General features: G+C 53.9%; 8 protein-coding genes across 8 annotated transcripts; 5 read left to right on the top strand and 3 right to left on the bottom strand.

Moving 5' to 3' along the window:
* Nucleotides 1-367: 367 nt before the first annotated feature.
* CC84DRAFT_1103515 (uncharacterized protein) lies at nt 368-2397 on the bottom strand (the record flags this gene model as incomplete). Its single annotated transcript, XM_018175020.1, has 2 exons — nt 368-1208; nt 1256-2397. The coding sequence occupies 2 exons, from the start codon at nt 2395-2397 to the stop codon at nt 368-370; spliced, it is 1983 nt and encodes a 660-aa protein (XP_018030077.1).
* A 247-nt stretch (nt 2398-2644) lies between these two features.
* CC84DRAFT_1169224 (putative 40S ribosomal protein S20) lies at nt 2645-3384 on the top strand. The gene is made up of 2 exons (XM_018179606.1): nt 2645-2765; nt 2816-3384. Exons 1-2 carry the CDS (start codon nt 2756-2758, stop codon nt 3154-3156), a joined length of 351 nt encoding a protein of 116 aa, XP_018030076.1. The 5' UTR covers nt 2645-2755; the 3' UTR covers nt 3157-3384.
* A 432-nt stretch (nt 3385-3816) lies between these two features.
* Nucleotides 3817-5361, top strand: CC84DRAFT_1222719 (uncharacterized protein; the record flags this gene model as incomplete). The annotated part of the gene is made up of 4 exons (XM_018183407.1): nt 3817-3842; nt 3899-4377; nt 4435-4704; nt 4790-5361. The coding sequence occupies 4 exons, from the start codon at nt 3817-3819 to the stop codon at nt 5359-5361; spliced, it is 1347 nt and encodes a 448-aa protein (XP_018030075.1).
* A 1083-nt stretch (nt 5362-6444) lies between these two features.
* On the top strand, nt 6445-7930 carry CC84DRAFT_1169223 (uncharacterized protein). Its single transcript, XM_018179605.1, has 3 exons — nt 6445-6597; nt 6655-7067; nt 7126-7930. Exons 2-3 carry the CDS (start codon nt 6852-6854, stop codon nt 7555-7557), a joined length of 648 nt encoding a protein of 215 aa, XP_018030074.1. The 5' UTR covers nt 6445-6597; nt 6655-6851; the 3' UTR covers nt 7558-7930.
* A 224-nt stretch (nt 7931-8154) lies between these two features.
* On the top strand, nt 8155-10265 carry CC84DRAFT_1264076 (S-adenosyl-L-methionine-dependent methyltransferase; the record flags this gene model as incomplete). Its single annotated transcript, XM_018185280.1, has 2 exons — nt 8155-8443; nt 8516-10265. 2 exons carry the CDS (start codon nt 8155-8157, stop codon nt 10171-10173), a joined length of 1947 nt encoding a protein of 648 aa, XP_018030073.1. The 3' UTR covers nt 10174-10265.
* On the bottom strand, nt 10166-10933 carry CC84DRAFT_1130622 (uncharacterized protein). Its single transcript, XM_018175866.1, has 2 exons — nt 10566-10933; nt 10166-10517 (listed from the first exon to the last, which is right to left on the bottom strand). Exons 1-2 carry the CDS (start codon nt 10896-10898, stop codon nt 10386-10388), a joined length of 465 nt encoding a protein of 154 aa, XP_018030072.1. The 5' UTR covers nt 10899-10933; the 3' UTR covers nt 10166-10385.
* Nucleotides 10934-11139: 206 nt separating this feature from the next.
* CC84DRAFT_1222715 (uncharacterized protein) lies at nt 11140-12282 on the top strand (the record flags this gene model as incomplete). The annotated part of the gene is made up of 3 exons (XM_018183406.1): nt 11140-11206; nt 11260-12019; nt 12069-12282. The coding sequence occupies 3 exons, from the start codon at nt 11140-11142 to the stop codon at nt 12280-12282; spliced, it is 1041 nt and encodes a 346-aa protein (XP_018030071.1).
* A 50-nt stretch (nt 12283-12332) lies between these two features.
* Nucleotides 12333-16068, bottom strand: CC84DRAFT_1169219 (TPR-like protein). Its single transcript, XM_018179604.1, has 2 exons — nt 15543-16068; nt 12333-15496 (listed from the first exon to the last, which is right to left on the bottom strand). Exons 1-2 carry the CDS (start codon nt 15941-15943, stop codon nt 12472-12474), a joined length of 3426 nt encoding a protein of 1141 aa, XP_018030070.1. The 5' UTR covers nt 15944-16068; the 3' UTR covers nt 12333-12471.
* Nucleotides 16069-16072: the final 4 nt, after the last annotated feature.

Below are 16072 nucleotides of genomic sequence, written 5' to 3'. Positions count from 1 at the left end.
GACCTGCTTGTGACGTCCGCAGAGATAGTTCATCTTTCTGTCATGCTATACGCGCATACCATAATAAGCCTCAGTTGCTATGAGAAATATGCGTATTGTAGAAAAAAATGTTTGCCATGTAGGGTTCAGTAGTATTGGGGACTTCTTTTCACTAGATGATGATTAGGGGAACCTACGTTACGATAAGATATGCATAGCTTGTGAGACATGAGTGGCTGTGGGAGTTTGTTACATCCTATATCTCTGTAAATGATGGCAGTGTGTTTCAGATCCCACGTGTTGTAGGGGTATCGATCGATAATCTTACACATCCAAGCCTAGAGTAATTGCGCTTCCTGGGCTGAAGCTGGCTCTACATACCGCGCCATCATCCCGGCAGCCCACCCCTCGCCATTTTCCTAGCCCGCTGGTCTCGCCGATTGTGATTCGCTCTTGATCCCTTGCCTGCCTCCTTCCGCTGCCTCGAAATCCGAGTCCCCTTATCGTCAGTGGGACCAGCGACATTGCCGCCGCCGCGTCCACCACCACCTCGTCCTCTTCCCCGACCACGCCCTCGCCCACCTCCTCTGCCACCCCGCGATCCCTGGACTTCCCCGCCTGCCTCTCCTCCCTCAGTATCAGAGCCAGCCGGCGTGCTCCGCCATGATGTCGACGCAATCTGTGTCTGCTGTCCTGAGAAAGCCGAGAACTTAGCCTCTAACCGTCGAAGCCGTTTAGGATCACGCCCAATCATCAACCCCCAGCCCTCGATTGTTTCATCGGTCATACCCGTTTCACTCTTTAGCGCTGCTCTGGCTTTCCCTCGCCGCGTCTCTGCATCACGCGCGAATAGGCCTGGAGTGGAATTGTACGCTCTGAACAGTGCTTCCTCATTCTTGTCCCTCAGGTCTGCATCAGCCTCGTCGGGCCCGGGCGTTGCAGAATCTATGGTTCCACCGACATCTTCGACGTCATACGTATCGTCGCGCTCGTCATCATCTGAGTCGAAAGCTGCCAGGGCTGAGAGAATTGCGGATTTACTGGGAGCAGCGCCTCGGTCCGAGAGAATGGTGTCGGCTGTAGCATCTGCATTCTTGCGGCCAATATGGAGACGCGATGTGTCCACAGCCAGACGATCAAACTCATCGTTGTCAAAGACGTTGCGCCGCTCGATTGCGGGCGGTGTTGAGCGTGGTGTGAAATGAGGCTTTGTGGCGGAGGGAGAAGACCTGTTGGTTAGCAAGCTATGGTGACCATGTGCAATGTTTGAACTTACAGTGGCTCGCTCCGATCCGCATTTGCGAGATGCGGAGGTAGTGAGTCTTCCAGCAGGTGTGCAGTGACTTCTTCGATGTTTTCGTTGTATTCGTCAAGCAGCTTCACTACGAAACCGGAGCCCAGATCGGGGAAGAGGTCTTGTATTTGGCTGATCATACTCATGCGATGAACATGTATTTCTCCAAACGCGCCGTGCCCATACTCATAATCAAGCGCCTTACCCTTCCCTTTGTCAACCTTTCGCCGGACGAGCTTCTTTGGCCGGGCGGCGGACGACTGCTGGAAGGAAATCAACGATGCAGCGAAGTTCCTCACCCTTGCAGCTTCTGGGGTAGTCGCCTGATCTCTGATCTTGTGTAGAAGAGGAGTATTTGTTACAAGATCTGCGATAAGCGAGGTCTGAACAGCACCAGCCTTCAACTGCTGCTCGCCATTTGCTTTGAGACTGTACAAGTGATCTGATAGTACGGAGAAGTTGGGCTTCGGCCCTTCGAGGAGAGAAATAAGCCCCATGTATGCAATTGTAGCAAGCTTTGCATGCAAAGGAGGGTTGACCTTGGGATATGCGTTGCATAAGGAGTCCAGGAAATCAGACCCTGTGATCATGTATGTTCCCGCCTGGGGCGACAGTCTTAGAAGAGGTGCAATCTTGTCCAAAGTACTCTGTGCCTCCTCTGGTCGTTTTGAGTCCAGATTCTGGATTAGTGAATTCTTCGCAGGCTGGAGGCTCTTCTCAATAGACGCAGTTTTTCGTTTCCACAGTCCATCAAGTAGCGTCCGAAACTGTGCGCTTCTCGAAAAGATGCGGCATACATCTGATAAGACGGACCAGCCGAGAAGTGGTGCAGGTACGCCGTCTGCCGAGTATATTCGATGCAAGAGGAAGAAACATTTCTTCCGTAGCAACAGAGTCTGCGGCACTAGGCTGTCGTCGTTGGCCAATTCGTGGAAGAAGGATACAAGAAACGTAGTCAGAGATGAATCGTCATCTGTGACGGCATGTCGAAATTGTATGTCACTCAGGCGAAGATGTAGCTCCGCCAAAGATGCCCAGGTATCCACGTAAGCTGTCCATTCAGCGGGCAATATGTTTTGGCGGACCTTGACGTCAGGAAATGGGGCGAACTGCGGGAGAGACATTGCACGGCTGGCTAAGTCTCGCTGGATCGGTAATTCTTTCTCTTTCAATCGGGGTGTGTTTCCGCACAAGGTTGGGCGAGCGGCACCTTTTGATGCGCTTCGAGTAGTCATCATGAGTCGATGCGGAAGGCGGGATGATATCGCGCTAGCTCTGGAAGCGGCATAGCCGGCGCAACTCTTGGCGGCGCGCACACTTGCGAAATTCTTTGGCGGTAGTGGGGAACTCATCGACAATCTCGCCGACGCACGCAACAAACACCACGCCAGTCATCACGTTACAGTGATCCAAGCATCCGAGTCGTGACTGGAATCTATCCGCTACCACCAGCCTCCAACTCCACCTACACCGACAATCGCCATGTCTTACAGTACGCACCGTCCCGCCGCTGCGCGCACACAGTGCTAACGAGATGCGCAGACAAGCCAGAGAAGGGTGACTTCGAGGGTCCCAAGATCCACAAGATCCGCATCACCCTCACCAGCCGCAACGTCAAGAACCTCGAGAAGGTCTGCACCGAGCTCATCGACCGCGCCAAGGGCAAGGACCTCCGCGTCAAGGGCCCCGTCCGCCTGCCCACCAAGAACCTCAAGATCAGCACCCGTAAGACCCCCAACGGTGAGGGTTCCAAGACTTGGGACATGTTCGAGATGCGCATCCACAAGCGCCTCATCGACTTGAACGCCCCCACCGAGGTCGTCAAGCAGATCATCATCAACATCGAGGCCGGTGTCGAGGTCGAGGTCACCATCGCTGCTTAAGCGTAGACATGAGAAGGAAATTTGGGAGTGCCAAGGGATGGAAAAGATACGTGGTCCTGCAATAGCCTGAATGGAACCTTTTGCATTGGGCTAAACATGTTGCCAACAAGCCTGTCATTGTGATGCTGTGTCTCTGTGTTAACTTGCCAAAGCACCTGAAGTGATACGCCATGGTAGAAATGTTCTACGCAGGCATACTTCCTGCAATGCGCCGACTTGGAGAACAACAAAAAAACGATTTGCAGCAATGACTCGCCTACTTGATCTTACGAATATAGAGCAGGCGCCTTGCATCAGCGCTAGCAACATCAGTAGTCCGGGCTTGGCCACCTCGTGAGAGTCGTGTGGTTGTAGGACCACCAGAGGCAAGGGCTTTCGCAAGCGGCGCCCAAAGCGGGTTAGAGCCTAATTCCTTCTTAGCCCTCGCCCTACATCGCATCCACCGCTGTTTCCCAACCACTCATGGAGAGGATATGCAGGGGCTCTTTGCTGGGTGTTTCGCAAAGTCGACCTCAGTCGCTCTAGCATCATGCCACTACGTAAGCTTTCGGCAGGATTCCAACGAACTAGATATGCTCTCTCCCTGGCTGGTATATAGCTGCTCATCATGCCATTATTTCCTCGAGCGATCCAACATCTTCATAGTGACGCATTGTCAGGATGGGTGTAAAGCGGCCTCAAACGAAGTGCGTCTTCATGACCTTGGCAATGAAATTGAACTCCCACTTACTGACTTCAACAGGGTCCACATCAGTGACCAGCCGGTCACTCTCCAGAACTGGTACAAACACATCAACTGGTTCTCGACCACTCTCGTCGTCCTCGTTCCAACTTATGGACTATACGCTTGCCGATACGTTCCCTTAACGGCTGCTACTGCCATCTGGGCTGTTATATACTACTTCTTCACCGGCTTTGGTATTACTGGCGGTTATCACAGGCTATGGTCCCACCGCTGCTACAACGCACGCTTGCCTCTTCGTCTATTTCTAGCCTTTGTAGGTGCTGGTGCGATCCAAGGCTCGATCAGGTTTTGGAGCAGCAAACATAGAGCTCATCATCGATGGACGGACACACAGAAGGACCCATACTGCGCGCTCAAAGGCTTCTTCCACGCTCATGTAGGCTGGATGGTGTTGAAGCAGGATCCCAAGAAGATCGGCAGGACGGATATCTCGGACCTGGATGCTGACCCTGTCGTGGTGTGGCAGCACAAGCACTGTAAGTATAACTTGATGAGCTAAAGATGCCAGTGTTCGGTATGCTGACTTCTTGCAGATGGAAAGAGTCTTCTAGTCGCAGCGTGGCTCTTCCCGATGTGTGTCGCCGGTCTAGGCTGGGGCGACTGGTGGGGAGGACTCGTGTATGCAGGCATTATGCGCGCGTGTTTTGTGCAGCAAGCCACGTTTTGTGTCAATTCTCTTGCTCACTGGCTGGGTGAACAGCCATTCGACGACCGAAGGACACCGCGAGACCATTTCATCACCGCTCTCGTTACGCTTGGCGAAGGGTACCACAACTTCCACCACGAGTTTCCCAGCGACTATCGTATGTTGATCTATCTCCCTGGCCCTTCGGAGAAACATGTCATGGGCACTCGCCAAACCGAAGCACACCCACTAACACATGACAGGCAACGCCATCGCATGGTACCAATACGACCCTACCAAATGGCTCATCTTCCTCCTCTCCAAAACGACCCTCGCATACGACCTCAAGCGATTTCGGCATAACGAGATCGAAAAGGGCCGTCTCCAACAGCAGCAGAAAGCCCTCGATGCCCGCCGCTCCACCCTCGACTGGGGCCTGCCCCTCTCCCAACTTCCTGTCCTCTCATGGGAAGAATTCCAAGCCCGTTGTGCCTCCGGTGAAGCCGCACTTGTGGCCATCGCAGGCATTATTCACGACGTGACGGATTTCATCGCTGAGCATCCCGGCGGTAAGGCTTTGATAAAGGGTTGGGTAGGCAAGGATGCGACGGCAGTCTTTAACGGAGGCGTGTACATGCACAGCAATGCGGCGCATAATCTACTGAGCACGATAAGAGTTGGGGTGTTAAGAGGTGGACAAGAAGTTGAGGTGTGGAAAGAGGAGAGAGAAACGTATGTCAAGGATAAGATGGGCCAGATTGTTGTGCGGGCGAATAATCACATTACGAATGTGAGACCGTTGGTGGCGACGGCGGATGCAGCTTCGATAACATAGGGGCGGCGCTTTAGAGAGTGTCAGGCAATAACATGGTTTGCGGTATACCTGTGCCGTGACCAAAATAACAGAATGATGATTCCGTCTAAGCAGCCCATTCGCACCGTCTAGAATGGAACGATTGAGGGATTCCCAATGCGGCGTCTAGTATCGGAGGTATGGGCACACTGGGGTGAGGGCTCCTGTAGTTTCGCGAAACTCCCGAAAGAAGTCATGCAAGACATTCAGAAGGTTATGGCGAATGCGAGGGCGCAGACCAAGGACAGAGACCATCAGCGCGAAGCAAGTATCATGAGAAGGAACATGACTGAGATGACCATCCAACCAACTTAGTGCTGCTCTGGCATTTTTTTAGGGTACTCAAATCAAGAGGGATTTACTCACACATGGAGGGATTCATTCGTCACCAACTACGGCAAGGTGGCTGCCAACGCTTGAAGCAAAGATGGAATCTGCACGAAGACGGAAGACGTCATGACCAAATGCTCGGGTTTCCAAGGACGTCTGAAACATGATTTTGGGCATCGGAATGATATATGAAAAGCAGACAGCGCGTCTTGAACGAATTCAAGTCGCGTGGGAGCTTCGCTTTAAACTAAATGACCACAGAATCTTTCCATCAAGTAGCTTTATGGAGTGAATCTGCCTTTGGAGATGACTAATGCACACAGTGTTTGTGATTCCACCTGATCCGCGACATTTCATTGATGTGTGTCATGTCGCCATGTTTATCTGTCTGTCGGAATGCGAAAAACAGACACAGAGATTTCTGATGGAATGATTCTAAGTTGCTGCCATAGCACTTTATGACTTGCATAGTAAAGATTAGACTGAATCAAAGGTCATACAAAACGGCTGAAATTGAGGTCAGCAAGCATCGTTACCACAGATCAACCCCCTACTAACACCTCCGGCATCTCTAGGCCCCACAACTACCGAACCTCGCATATACAGATACCTTGAGTGAAGTCAGTCTATTTCCAATTCATAGCTATATTGCCACCTGAGATTATCTCTTCTTCTGTTCTCTGACCGTCCACTGGTAGTTAGACTCAGAACACGCAGTCGCCTGCAATATTGGTAGTTTATATATGTGAGTTGAGCACAGCCATCGCTCCATCAACGGTCTTTCAAAGGTTTTGACGACTTTTGAAACAGTGTTGCTTATGCGCTTTGCAGCGAACGACCCAGTATTGGCGACCCATAAGATGGTGCCCGAGCCGACGGACCCACGCAGTAAGTATACTTCTAGGAAATGTACACAGAAGAATAATTGTGCTTACTTCGCGTTAGTTCCTCAAGCCAAGGCCAAAGAGTGAGTTCATTCCATAAGCCACAGCGAAGAGTTCTGGTACTTTGAGTCTACTCTGGAGCTGCTGAGGAGTGCGCGAGCCTTTTGTTTATTAAACAGGCGATCCACTGGATACATATGGCCTCAAGCGCTTTGCAATTATATGCAGTGCTAATTATTTCACAGCTTCGGTGGCCCTATGATTCGCGTCATCTTCGCGCCCAAGGAGGCAGGTCTGATCAACGCGGAACACGTCAGCAAGGCTCAGCAAGAAAAGGGGCTCTCGGTACCGCTCAACCTGCTTCGCTCCTCTTCACAGTTCCTCAAGGCGGCAACGAAGCCAGAGTGGGATGATTTACGCGACGACGGGCGTACCGTTACGCCCAGGTGCGATCCCGTGCTCTTCAAGACCTACGTGAGTACATCTATGGATGCTTCATGTTTGCGTTCCGGCTTGAACTGACTTGTTTCAGGTTCACTGGTTGCATTCCGGTACGATCCCTCGACCTGATGACAATGTGCCCGACTACAAGGACTTCGTGTTCCTCTCCAAGCTTTATGTTTTGGGCGAGTATCTAATGGATGTGATATTCAAAAATGCGATAATTGAAGCCATTATTGCCATTTCCATTAAAGAGAAATACTGTCCAATCGGCGAGGCGGTTAGGATCATCTACGAAGGCACTTCAGCAGGCTCACCAGCTCGACGCCTCATGACGGACTTTTGTGCCAGCAATGCCAACGATGATCCTAGCTGGACGGACGAGTTTCAAAACTGCCCCCATGAATTTCTCGTTGATACCATGAAGGCATTGGTCTCAGCTCGTCCGAGGACGTCTGGAGAATATCCACTCGATATCAAGTACGAGCATTATCAAGAACCGTTCCCGACTTTGGCACCCTGATAGTCTGTTGACGCGAAGACGACAATACATGGATTGCCCATTAGATAGGCAACTCGTTTGATCTGTAGTAGCATACGGACGGTGGTGATCAAGAGTAGCAAAGAGTATTGGTAGGACACCGACGTTGATCCTGAGAAAAGACGGCTCAAGCCCGACCGTCATCGCGCTGATATCGAAGCTATGGAACCCGTGTTTGAGTGGATAAAGACGTCGGATGTCGGGTCCGGGAATGTTTTGGCATTGCGGTATATGGCTGCTAGCATGATGTAACCTGTTTGAGTGATCATCAGCATTCAACGACAATGAGAGCAATGTTCTGAACGGTGGCTGACACAAGAAATGTGAATATTAGCGCACCTGATCATGTCTTGACCTAATCTATCATCGTTTGTAGAATTACAACATAACAAGCTAGCGCAGATGCTCACGATAGCATCTTAAGGATTACTGTATCTGTTGTCGGCCACCGATGATCGTTGTCGAAGTCGCGGATCTAAACTAACCACAAGGGGCTAGATCTCCCGCATCCTGGGGACATTCAGTCCGCTCGCGTTGGGCTTGCCGTTCGTTTTGTACACACCACCCTCCTTCGCACGCATGCTAGGCTCCCTCACACGGTCGCGACCGCAGTTCGTATTCCGGGCGCCCTACTGGGCCGCCCTTTCAGTGCCTCATTCACGCCACGTGTCAAGGAAAGCCGCAACGAAGAAAGGGTCCGGACGGAAATCGCGTGAGGACTACTGGAGAGACCACCCGCGTCTGGCGTACAGCGACAAGTACCCGCTGTCACGCGAGCTTGCTGATCTCGGCCCTCGACCTGACCCGCTCCGAAGCACAAATACGACAGCCCGCTTGCGGACCCAGATTGTAAGTCCAGACCTATGCGGTATGTTAAGTCCTGGGGCTAGCGAATAGCTGCAGACATGTCAAGCCTTCCGTTGCTAATTGCACCGCGCAGATGACGTATTAAAGTACATCGGTCCCTCGCTAGAAAAGTACAAAGGATGCGACATCATCGACCTGAATCCCGGCGCCTGTTTATGGTCGCAGAAGCTGCATGAATTCCTTCAACCGCGGACGCATGTGCTCTTTGAACCGGCCCCGGCCATGTGGAGCACCTACCAGCGACCTCTATTGGACAAGCCAGGCTCGAAATATAGGCTATACGAGGGAAAAGACATGAAAGACAGAACTGCGTTCGACGAACTGTTCGACACCATTCTGTCGCACCAACAGCCCGTTCAGCCCCAGATCTCTGGGCCGCTGCAACCGAACAATGACCTGTTAGTCACGGGCTCGATCATGTGGGACCCGAAAGCCTCAGGCATGGGGTTTGACTCACTGGGAAAGCAGCTCATGCATTTGTTCAACGAGTGCGCTTGGAGAGACGAGCGCTTCCATAGATATGGCCCGGTACGGTCGCTCTTGTGGACGACTGAGGCAGACTTCAAGGGCGCTGTACCCCGCTCTCACTACATGTACCCCAAGTATTCGATGGCGTTCAACTACTTAGCCAAAACCGTGCAGGTGGTGACGCCAGACCATCTACCGAAAGGCCCCGGACACTCCACAATTGGTCGGCTGCCACAGTACGAGATCCAAAGCGTGATCCGCGCGATGCAACGTGGCCGAGAAAACGGCTTGGAGCTTCCCCAGCATCGTCGAGATTGCATACACGAAATGGCCGAAGAGATAATGCAGCGCAACATAGAGCAGGGCAAGGCCGCCGACACGAGACTCACTCAGCCTGAAATGATAGAATACTTTGAAAAGCGGACACGGGAGGGGAAGTCGAGTGTTGGGGTTGACTACCAGCGGGATATCGATATCATCTCGCAAGACGAGTATCTGGAGAAGCATCCCGAACTCCTCTGGACCACAGACCCATCCGGTCGTCGCAAGCGCACCCCACGCGGTGTAAAACACCATTTCCGCTACTGTCAATTAACCTCGCTTCGCAAATTTAGAATCCAGGCCGAAGAGATTGCGGATCGCTTCGAAGGCATGTTTGATCGGGAAATCGAGGTCCTCAAGATGGAGGACGGCCCAGAGAAAGAGGAGGCGAAGAAGGAGCTGGAAGCCTTGGACGAAGAACTGGAAATGGCCGTGGAACAGTTACATGCTCCCAAACGGACCGCTGCGGTGTCGTCAGCAAACGATCGCATCTCGCTCAAGTCCCCCATTCCGCGCCTCCAGTGGGACCATCGACCATACGAGCCTCTCGTCATGCAGCCGGAGGAGTTTTGGCCCCGGCAGCGCGCTTGCTTGATCGATATTGAGCCTTATCCGCGCAAGGACTTCAAGCTGGATTGGTTCATGGACTTTGCCTACGCGCTGTTCAATTCACCTAATAACTCGGTGCTGAAGGCGCTCGAATCCATGCAGTCTGGAGCATCCGCTCTGGTCAATGAAGTGCCGAGCTTGAGGGACCCGGCACGGGGTGGGCGACTGAATCTGGACCATATGAAGGTCAACATGTTGACGAACGAGATGATTGAAGGTCTGTGGCATGCATACAACGCCTGGCCATTCAAGGACGAGTCGGCGAACCATTCGAAATATTTTACGCTGAAGCAAAAGGGTCGCTCCTCAAGTAGAGATGGCGGTAACAGGTGATGTCAGCTCATGACAGTGGACGCTATGCGATTCTATAGTGGAAACACTTGTAAACCTGTTTGTACAAATAATGTAACACATGAGGCACGGATACACTGCGTGCAGGATGTAGCATGTTTTGACCACAACGAAGCCCTCTGAGCGCGGCCCTGCCCTGCGCGGCTGCTTCCCATGGTCGACCTCCCCCGATTGCGCCATCTCACGCCTTGCACTTATTTCTTCCCACCCTTTGCAGGAGCTGCTTTCGAGGGCGCCGCAGCAGCGGGTTTTGCCTGAGCCGCCTCAGTCTTTCCCGCACCACTGATCAAGTCCATGAGAAAGTCTCCCTTGTTCGCTCCCTTGCCCTGCGTCTCGTTAGCACCTCGTCTCCTCTTCGCTCAAGGTCAGCATACCTGCTCAGCATCCCAGCCGCGTCCGAACTTTGCTCTGAACGCCGCCAGCTTGCCGGCCTCGTCCTCCTCGACGTTCAGCAGCTTCTGGCTGCTCGGGTTCCACAGCGGCGTGTTGCGCGTGTCTTTGGTGGCCTTGTACACGGGGAGCGGCGAGGTCGTGCGCTGGACGAAGGTGCTGCCGTCGGAGAGGGTGACGAGCTGCGTGAAGGTGTAGGGGCGCTTTGGGCGGCGGAGGAGCGTCGCGTGGCGAATCTGGGTGCGCGCGGGGGCGGGCGTCGTGGAGAGGGCGCGGAGGGCGCGGAGAGCGCTGGGCGAGGGGATGGGTGTGGCCATGGCAAGGTGTGCTGTGCTGGGGATGCGGCGATGGGTGGGTGAGGATGGACGGTGGTTGCGGGCGGGACATCCTCGGCGGAACTTTTTCTGGCAGGGGTTCGGATGGCGAGGTGCACATGAAGTCAGTCCTCCACAACGACATCACTCGGGTCTTGTCCAGGCGCATTCCTTCTGGTCGATCCGTCTCTGCCTGTGCGCAATTTCTGACTTTCCATGGCGCGGTGAGATCAACTGCCGACCAATGGCGCCCGCACTGCGCCCGACGGGCCGCTTCTACGCCGCATTCTATCGCTGGAGCTGCTCTGCAGGTAGGCGGAATACTATACAAGCATAGAGATACTGCTGTTTACATATTCGGTAGTGCGACATCCCCATTGCAGCCGCTCCATACGCCGTTTACCGCCCTGCTTCACCGCTCGTCGCGCCGACCACGCATATTCAACGACCAGACGGCTCCTGAACAACAATGCCACGGCTTCGGCTCCCAAAGCGAGTCGCGAGGAGAGTGGCTCAACCTCCGCAGATCAGGAGGCGACATCCCCAGACCAGGTCCAAATGAAGACTGCCATGCGCAGCATCATGCGCCAAGTTCCGAGCACCGTCATCGTCATAACTGCCTTCGCGCAGGACGGGGACATGAGGCCTCTTCCCCTCGGCAGCGCCATATCCTCCCTGACCACCGTTACGCTCGATCCGCCGCATGTGTCATTCAACGTCAAAACCCCGTCGAGGACGCTCGACGCAATCCGCGAGGCGGGAGGCCGATTCTGCGTTCACTTCCTCGACAACTCGCTTCTTGCTGCGAAGGTCGCCCATAACTTCACCGAAGGCAACTCCCTCGATACCTTGCGCCGCCGCAACGTATCGTTCAGGTTCGCATACCCTACCACTAACCACGAGAGACAGCCCCCGAAACTCGTAGCTCACTGCGTGGTTGCTTCCATGACGTGCCAGTTAGAACAGGAAGCTGCCGTGGCAGATCACGTTGTCGCCATAGCAAGCGTGAAGGAACTTGACGCCAGATCAAATCCGGAGCCGGCCTTGTTTTATCATGCAGGGAGATTTAAGAGATATGACGGCGGCACGTTGTACCACCCGGCCTCTGCTGCCCGCGATCAGAAGTTAGATGTACCGACCTTGTTGGGAGGGCAACAATGTAAAGAAGAAAAGTCAGGAGGAGGAGGATGAGCTGGTAAAAAGGAGGAGGGGGAAAAAGGACAAGATGGCAGGGAAGACGAGAGAGGTGGAAGAAGAAGAACAGCAGCAGCAGCAGCAGCAGGAGGAGGAGGAGGAGGAGGAGGAGGAGGCTAGGGTCCCGGGAGGTTTAGCACGTGCTGCAACGCTTGTATACTATCTTGTTGGGGGCGAAGTGTGCGCATACTGAAGCAGATGGACATTTTCCAAATAAGATGTGTAAGATTTGGTGGATATCCGGATGGCGCGAAGCTGTGGGGATTGACGGAGCAGGCCAGATGTGCAGCACTACCCAAACTTGCTCCATGTCTCGTTCCTCCTGACTCGTCCTATCTACTCGATGCGCTTAAGTCCTACACAACACACATTCCCAATGCGATCAAGCCTTCGACACACACTCCCGCAACGCACCCCATCCCTCTATCCGCCACGGCGCAAGCACCACACTCCTTTGCGCATCTGCCACAGCCCCTGTCCCCACCACCGCATCCGCCAACCCCCGCGCATCCAGCCCCCCGACAGGCGGCACACTACGCCCCGCCGTCTCCCTCGCCATCACCGCTGCGAAAGGGCCCTCCTCCGCCGCACCAGCTAATTCCTTCCACCCAGTGTGCTTCCACGGCGCGAGCATAACGCTCCGCCTAGCCTCATCCAACTCGTTCTCCTCGCTACCGAGAACCACAGAAATAGCTTCGAGCACCTTCTCCACACGCGCAAGATCTTCCGGCGAGACATCCGCCGCCGTGCGCAGCGCATCAAGATCCTCCTTCACTGCAGCCATGGTATCTTCGTCTTCATCCGCGACCGCCATCGCACCGAGCAGCGTCACGATGCCGACGTGGCGCCCGTGCGTTTCCACGGCCGCGAACAGCTGCTCGCGCGCAACGTCTTTTTCATTCTCTCCGCCCTTGGCCCAGAGCACCTCCGCGAGGAGGCAAATGATGTCCGGGTCGGAGTTTGTGGCGGAGAGGCACGTGCGGAAGTAGGGAATCGCGGCGTCAAGGTCGCCGTGGAAGTAGTGCGCGAGACCGGCTGTTAGTCTTGCCGACAGGGTCGTTTTGTCGAGTGCGGCGGGGGAGAGCACGGCGGCATTGGCTTGCGCGTCGAAGTCGGAGAGGAGCTCAAGTGCTGTTTCGGCTTCTTCGACGGCGGCACTGTGGGAGCCTGTTGCGAGGAGGTTGCGGGCGAGGTCGTTCTTTGCCTTGGCGAAGCGGACGAGAGCAGAGAGCGACTCGGAGGTTTCGTAGTCTTGCTCCGCGACTGAGCAGATGGTGGTGAGGGCTTCGATAGCGGAGTCGTGGTTGCCGATGCGCTCGAGGAAGAGGGCTGCGAGGTGCTTGTGCGGGATGTCGTATGGGGCTTGGAAGCCTAGTTGGTGGAGGGCGAATAAGGGCTGTATGAGGTTGGTGATGTTGCTCGATGCGGATGGCGAGGAGATTAGGAAATCGAAAGTCGACATGGCATATTGGCGCTTGGTGATCAAGGGCGATGAGTCGGAAAGCTCGAATGCGTGCGTGAAATGCGAGAGCGCTTCGTTTGTATCGCCAAAGAGTAGGGCGACAATGCCTTCTCCTACCCATGCCAAGGCGTAGTCTGGGTCCTGTGATTGTGCTCGAGAGAAGGCTTGGTGTGCCAACTCAGTGTCGTTTTGGAGCAGGTACAGCGTACCCAGATTAGTCCAAGCGCGAACACTTCGCTCGTTGAGATGAAGGGAGCGGACGAAGGCATGTTGAGCAACCTTGGGGTTGAGCGTGGTAGTGATGACACCAAGGGAGTTCCAAAACTCCGAGTTGCCAGCTTCGAGCTCGATGGCTCGCTTGAAGCACCGCATTGCTGCGCGGAGATACGTGGTGAGGCTCGAATCTTGGGCGACTTCCTGCTCTAGGCAGACGTGGGCGCGGTATTCGGTCCAGCCCAGATTGTACCAGGCGACGGCTTGCGCATGGATGTCGTGGGCACAGCTTGCAATTGCACGCTTGTGCGCGAGTATCGAAGCTTTCAGTACTGTCGATAAGGTTGAGGCTTTCTCCAATGAGAGAGCAGCCAGATCGCCACCCCCAATTCCGTCAACATCTTTATGAGCATCCCAATTCAGCTCAATGTCCGACTTGCTGTTCAGCAATTTGGCCACCTGGCTGCCTGGACACTGCTGCAGCTTCTCTTGAACCCAGGTGAATATGCTCAAAGCATCGCCGACAGCTTTCCACAAGTTGAACGCATCGGGTTTGTACTCCGTGATACCAAGAGCCACATCAATGGCGCGGGTGGCGCTGTCTGCCGCCTCACCAAAGAAGCCGGTTTCGATGCATCGCCATCCTTTCTCTACCAGCGTCTGTACCAGCGCGATTGAAACTCCAAACTCCTGAGATCGCTCTTTGAGGACCTCTTCATAACCTTTAATGGCCTCATTGAACTCGCTGAGTTCGCGGTTGACGTTCGCCAGCATGTACTTCGCGAACCAACCCTGGCTGTCCGCCTTTTTGATTGTTACCCCCTCGGAAGGATTTTCAGCATAGTTGAAGGCTTTTGCGGCGGAGTTGTAGCGACCTGAGTTATGGTAGCTCTCGCCGAGGCCAATGTACGAATTGTAGTCGTCAGGGCTGATGCGGAGAGCCGATAGAAACGAAACAATGCTCTTCTGATACTCCTGCTTGTTCATCTGCACAACTCCAAGCGCGGAGAACGGCCAGCTAACACCCTTCCTCTTCGAACCCGGCGCGGTTTTGACCTTCCCAGAGTCGACCACTCTCTGTGATATCACCTCGACAATGTCCCATTCACCTTGATTGGCAAAAAGGCGTGCCAGCCTTTCCGCTGCAACAATCTCTGAAGGTGACAGCTCGAAAGCTTTCTGAAAACATTGCCTCGCGCGCCTCTTGTCTTTGTTGTACTCTTCATAGAAGATACCGAGCTTAGTGTATGCAGGCGCAAAGTTTGGGTTCGCTTTGATAGCGGCCAAAAACTTCGCGTAAGGCCCCGAACGATCACGACGCGCTGCTTTGGACGAATCGAGTTCCCACATGCAAACACCTATCCTATACAGTGTTTGCGCCCGGAGCTCGCGGCCTCGCGGTTTCGATGCGTCTAGCTGGGGGTACTCAAGGTAGTCCTGAAGTCTTGAGAGACCGGTCTGATAGTTGCCACTGAGGGCCTGGCACCAGGCTGCCTCTGCGCCGATGCGGCCGTTCGCCGGATCCTGCTTCAGTGCTTGCTCAAGGAACTCTACAGCATTGGCATATTCTTCCTCCTCTTCTAGAATGAGCCCGATACCGATCAAAGCTGCAGTGAACTGAGGTTTCCGCTTCAGTATTGATTCGAAGATTCCTTTTGCCTCAGGATGATTCCTTGGGGTCTGGTAGTAGACTAGTGCTGTTCCCAATGTGCTGTTCAGTGCATCTCGCATCCTATAGAGGTCAATTCAAGCTTCAGAACTTGTAGATTAATTCCTACCTCTGGAATGACAAGTCTGTTCTCTTCGCCTCAGTAGCCGCGAGTCGCAGGCCTTTCCGAGTAGTCTCAACAGCGCTCTCATACTCTTCCAGAAACAAATAGAACTCTCCGAGAAGACAATGCGCCAGTGCTGAGTTCTTCGCATCTTCGATACCCTCGGTCATCAGCATCAAACAATCCTCTTGCGTGAGTGGCTCATTCTGGCTGAGCGATACCCCACCCTCACTAAGATCTGGTGCATCGGCGCTTTCGACCTTTAGAGGATATCGGGACAATCCGCTGCTCAAGTAGCCAGTGACCACCTTGGAAAGGCCCTCGTTGGGGAAAAGCTCAACATATTGGCGTAATGTCTGGATGTCCAGGTTTAGGAAGTCATGTGCGCTGTTTGCGTGTGACGCCATTGTAGGCGAAGCGGAGCAGAACAACAACAAAAGGATGAAGCCGGCCTGAATGCAAGCAGATAGTGAGGGTACAACAATGCACGCGTGCTCTGGGAGCACGTGGAGTGAAAGATCAGAGGGCGTCCAAGC

This window comes from Paraphaeosphaeria sporulosa, assembly GCF_001642045.1.
Source record: "Paraphaeosphaeria sporulosa strain AP3s5-JAC2a unplaced genomic scaffold CC84scaffold_14, whole genome shotgun sequence".
Classification (NCBI taxonomy): Eukaryota; Fungi; Ascomycota; class Dothideomycetes; order Pleosporales; family Didymosphaeriaceae; genus Paraphaeosphaeria; species Paraphaeosphaeria sporulosa.
This window is presented reverse-complemented; position numbering and strand designations above follow the sequence as displayed.

What these genes read in the sequence shown, in the direction of transcription:
- CC84DRAFT_1169223 (XM_018179605.1), top strand. Translation starts at nt 6,852, where the DNA reads ATGATTCGCGTCATCTTCGCGCCCAAGGAGGCAGGTCTGATCAACGCG. An exon ending in CCGTGCTCTTCAAGACCTAC is followed by an intron (nt 7,068 to 7,125) that starts GTGAGTACATCT and finishes GACTTGTTTCAG; the next exon opens with GTTCACTGGTTGCATTCCGG.
- CC84DRAFT_1130622 (XM_018175866.1), bottom strand. Translation starts at nt 10,898, where the DNA reads ATGGCCACACCCATCCCCTCGCCCAGCGCTCTCCGCGCCCTCCGCGCC. An exon ending in GCGGCTGGGATGCTGAGCAG is followed by an intron (nt 10,518 to 10,565) that starts GTATGCTGACCT and finishes AACGAGACGCAG; the next exon opens with GGCAAGGGAGCGAACAAGGG.
- CC84DRAFT_1169219 (XM_018179604.1), bottom strand. Translation starts at nt 15,943, where the DNA reads ATGGCGTCACACGCAAACAGCGCACATGACTTCCTAAACCTGGACATC. An exon ending in ACAGACTTGTCATTCCAGAG is followed by an intron (nt 15,497 to 15,542) that starts GTAGGAATTAAT and finishes TGACCTCTATAG; the next exon opens with GATGCGAGATGCACTGAACA.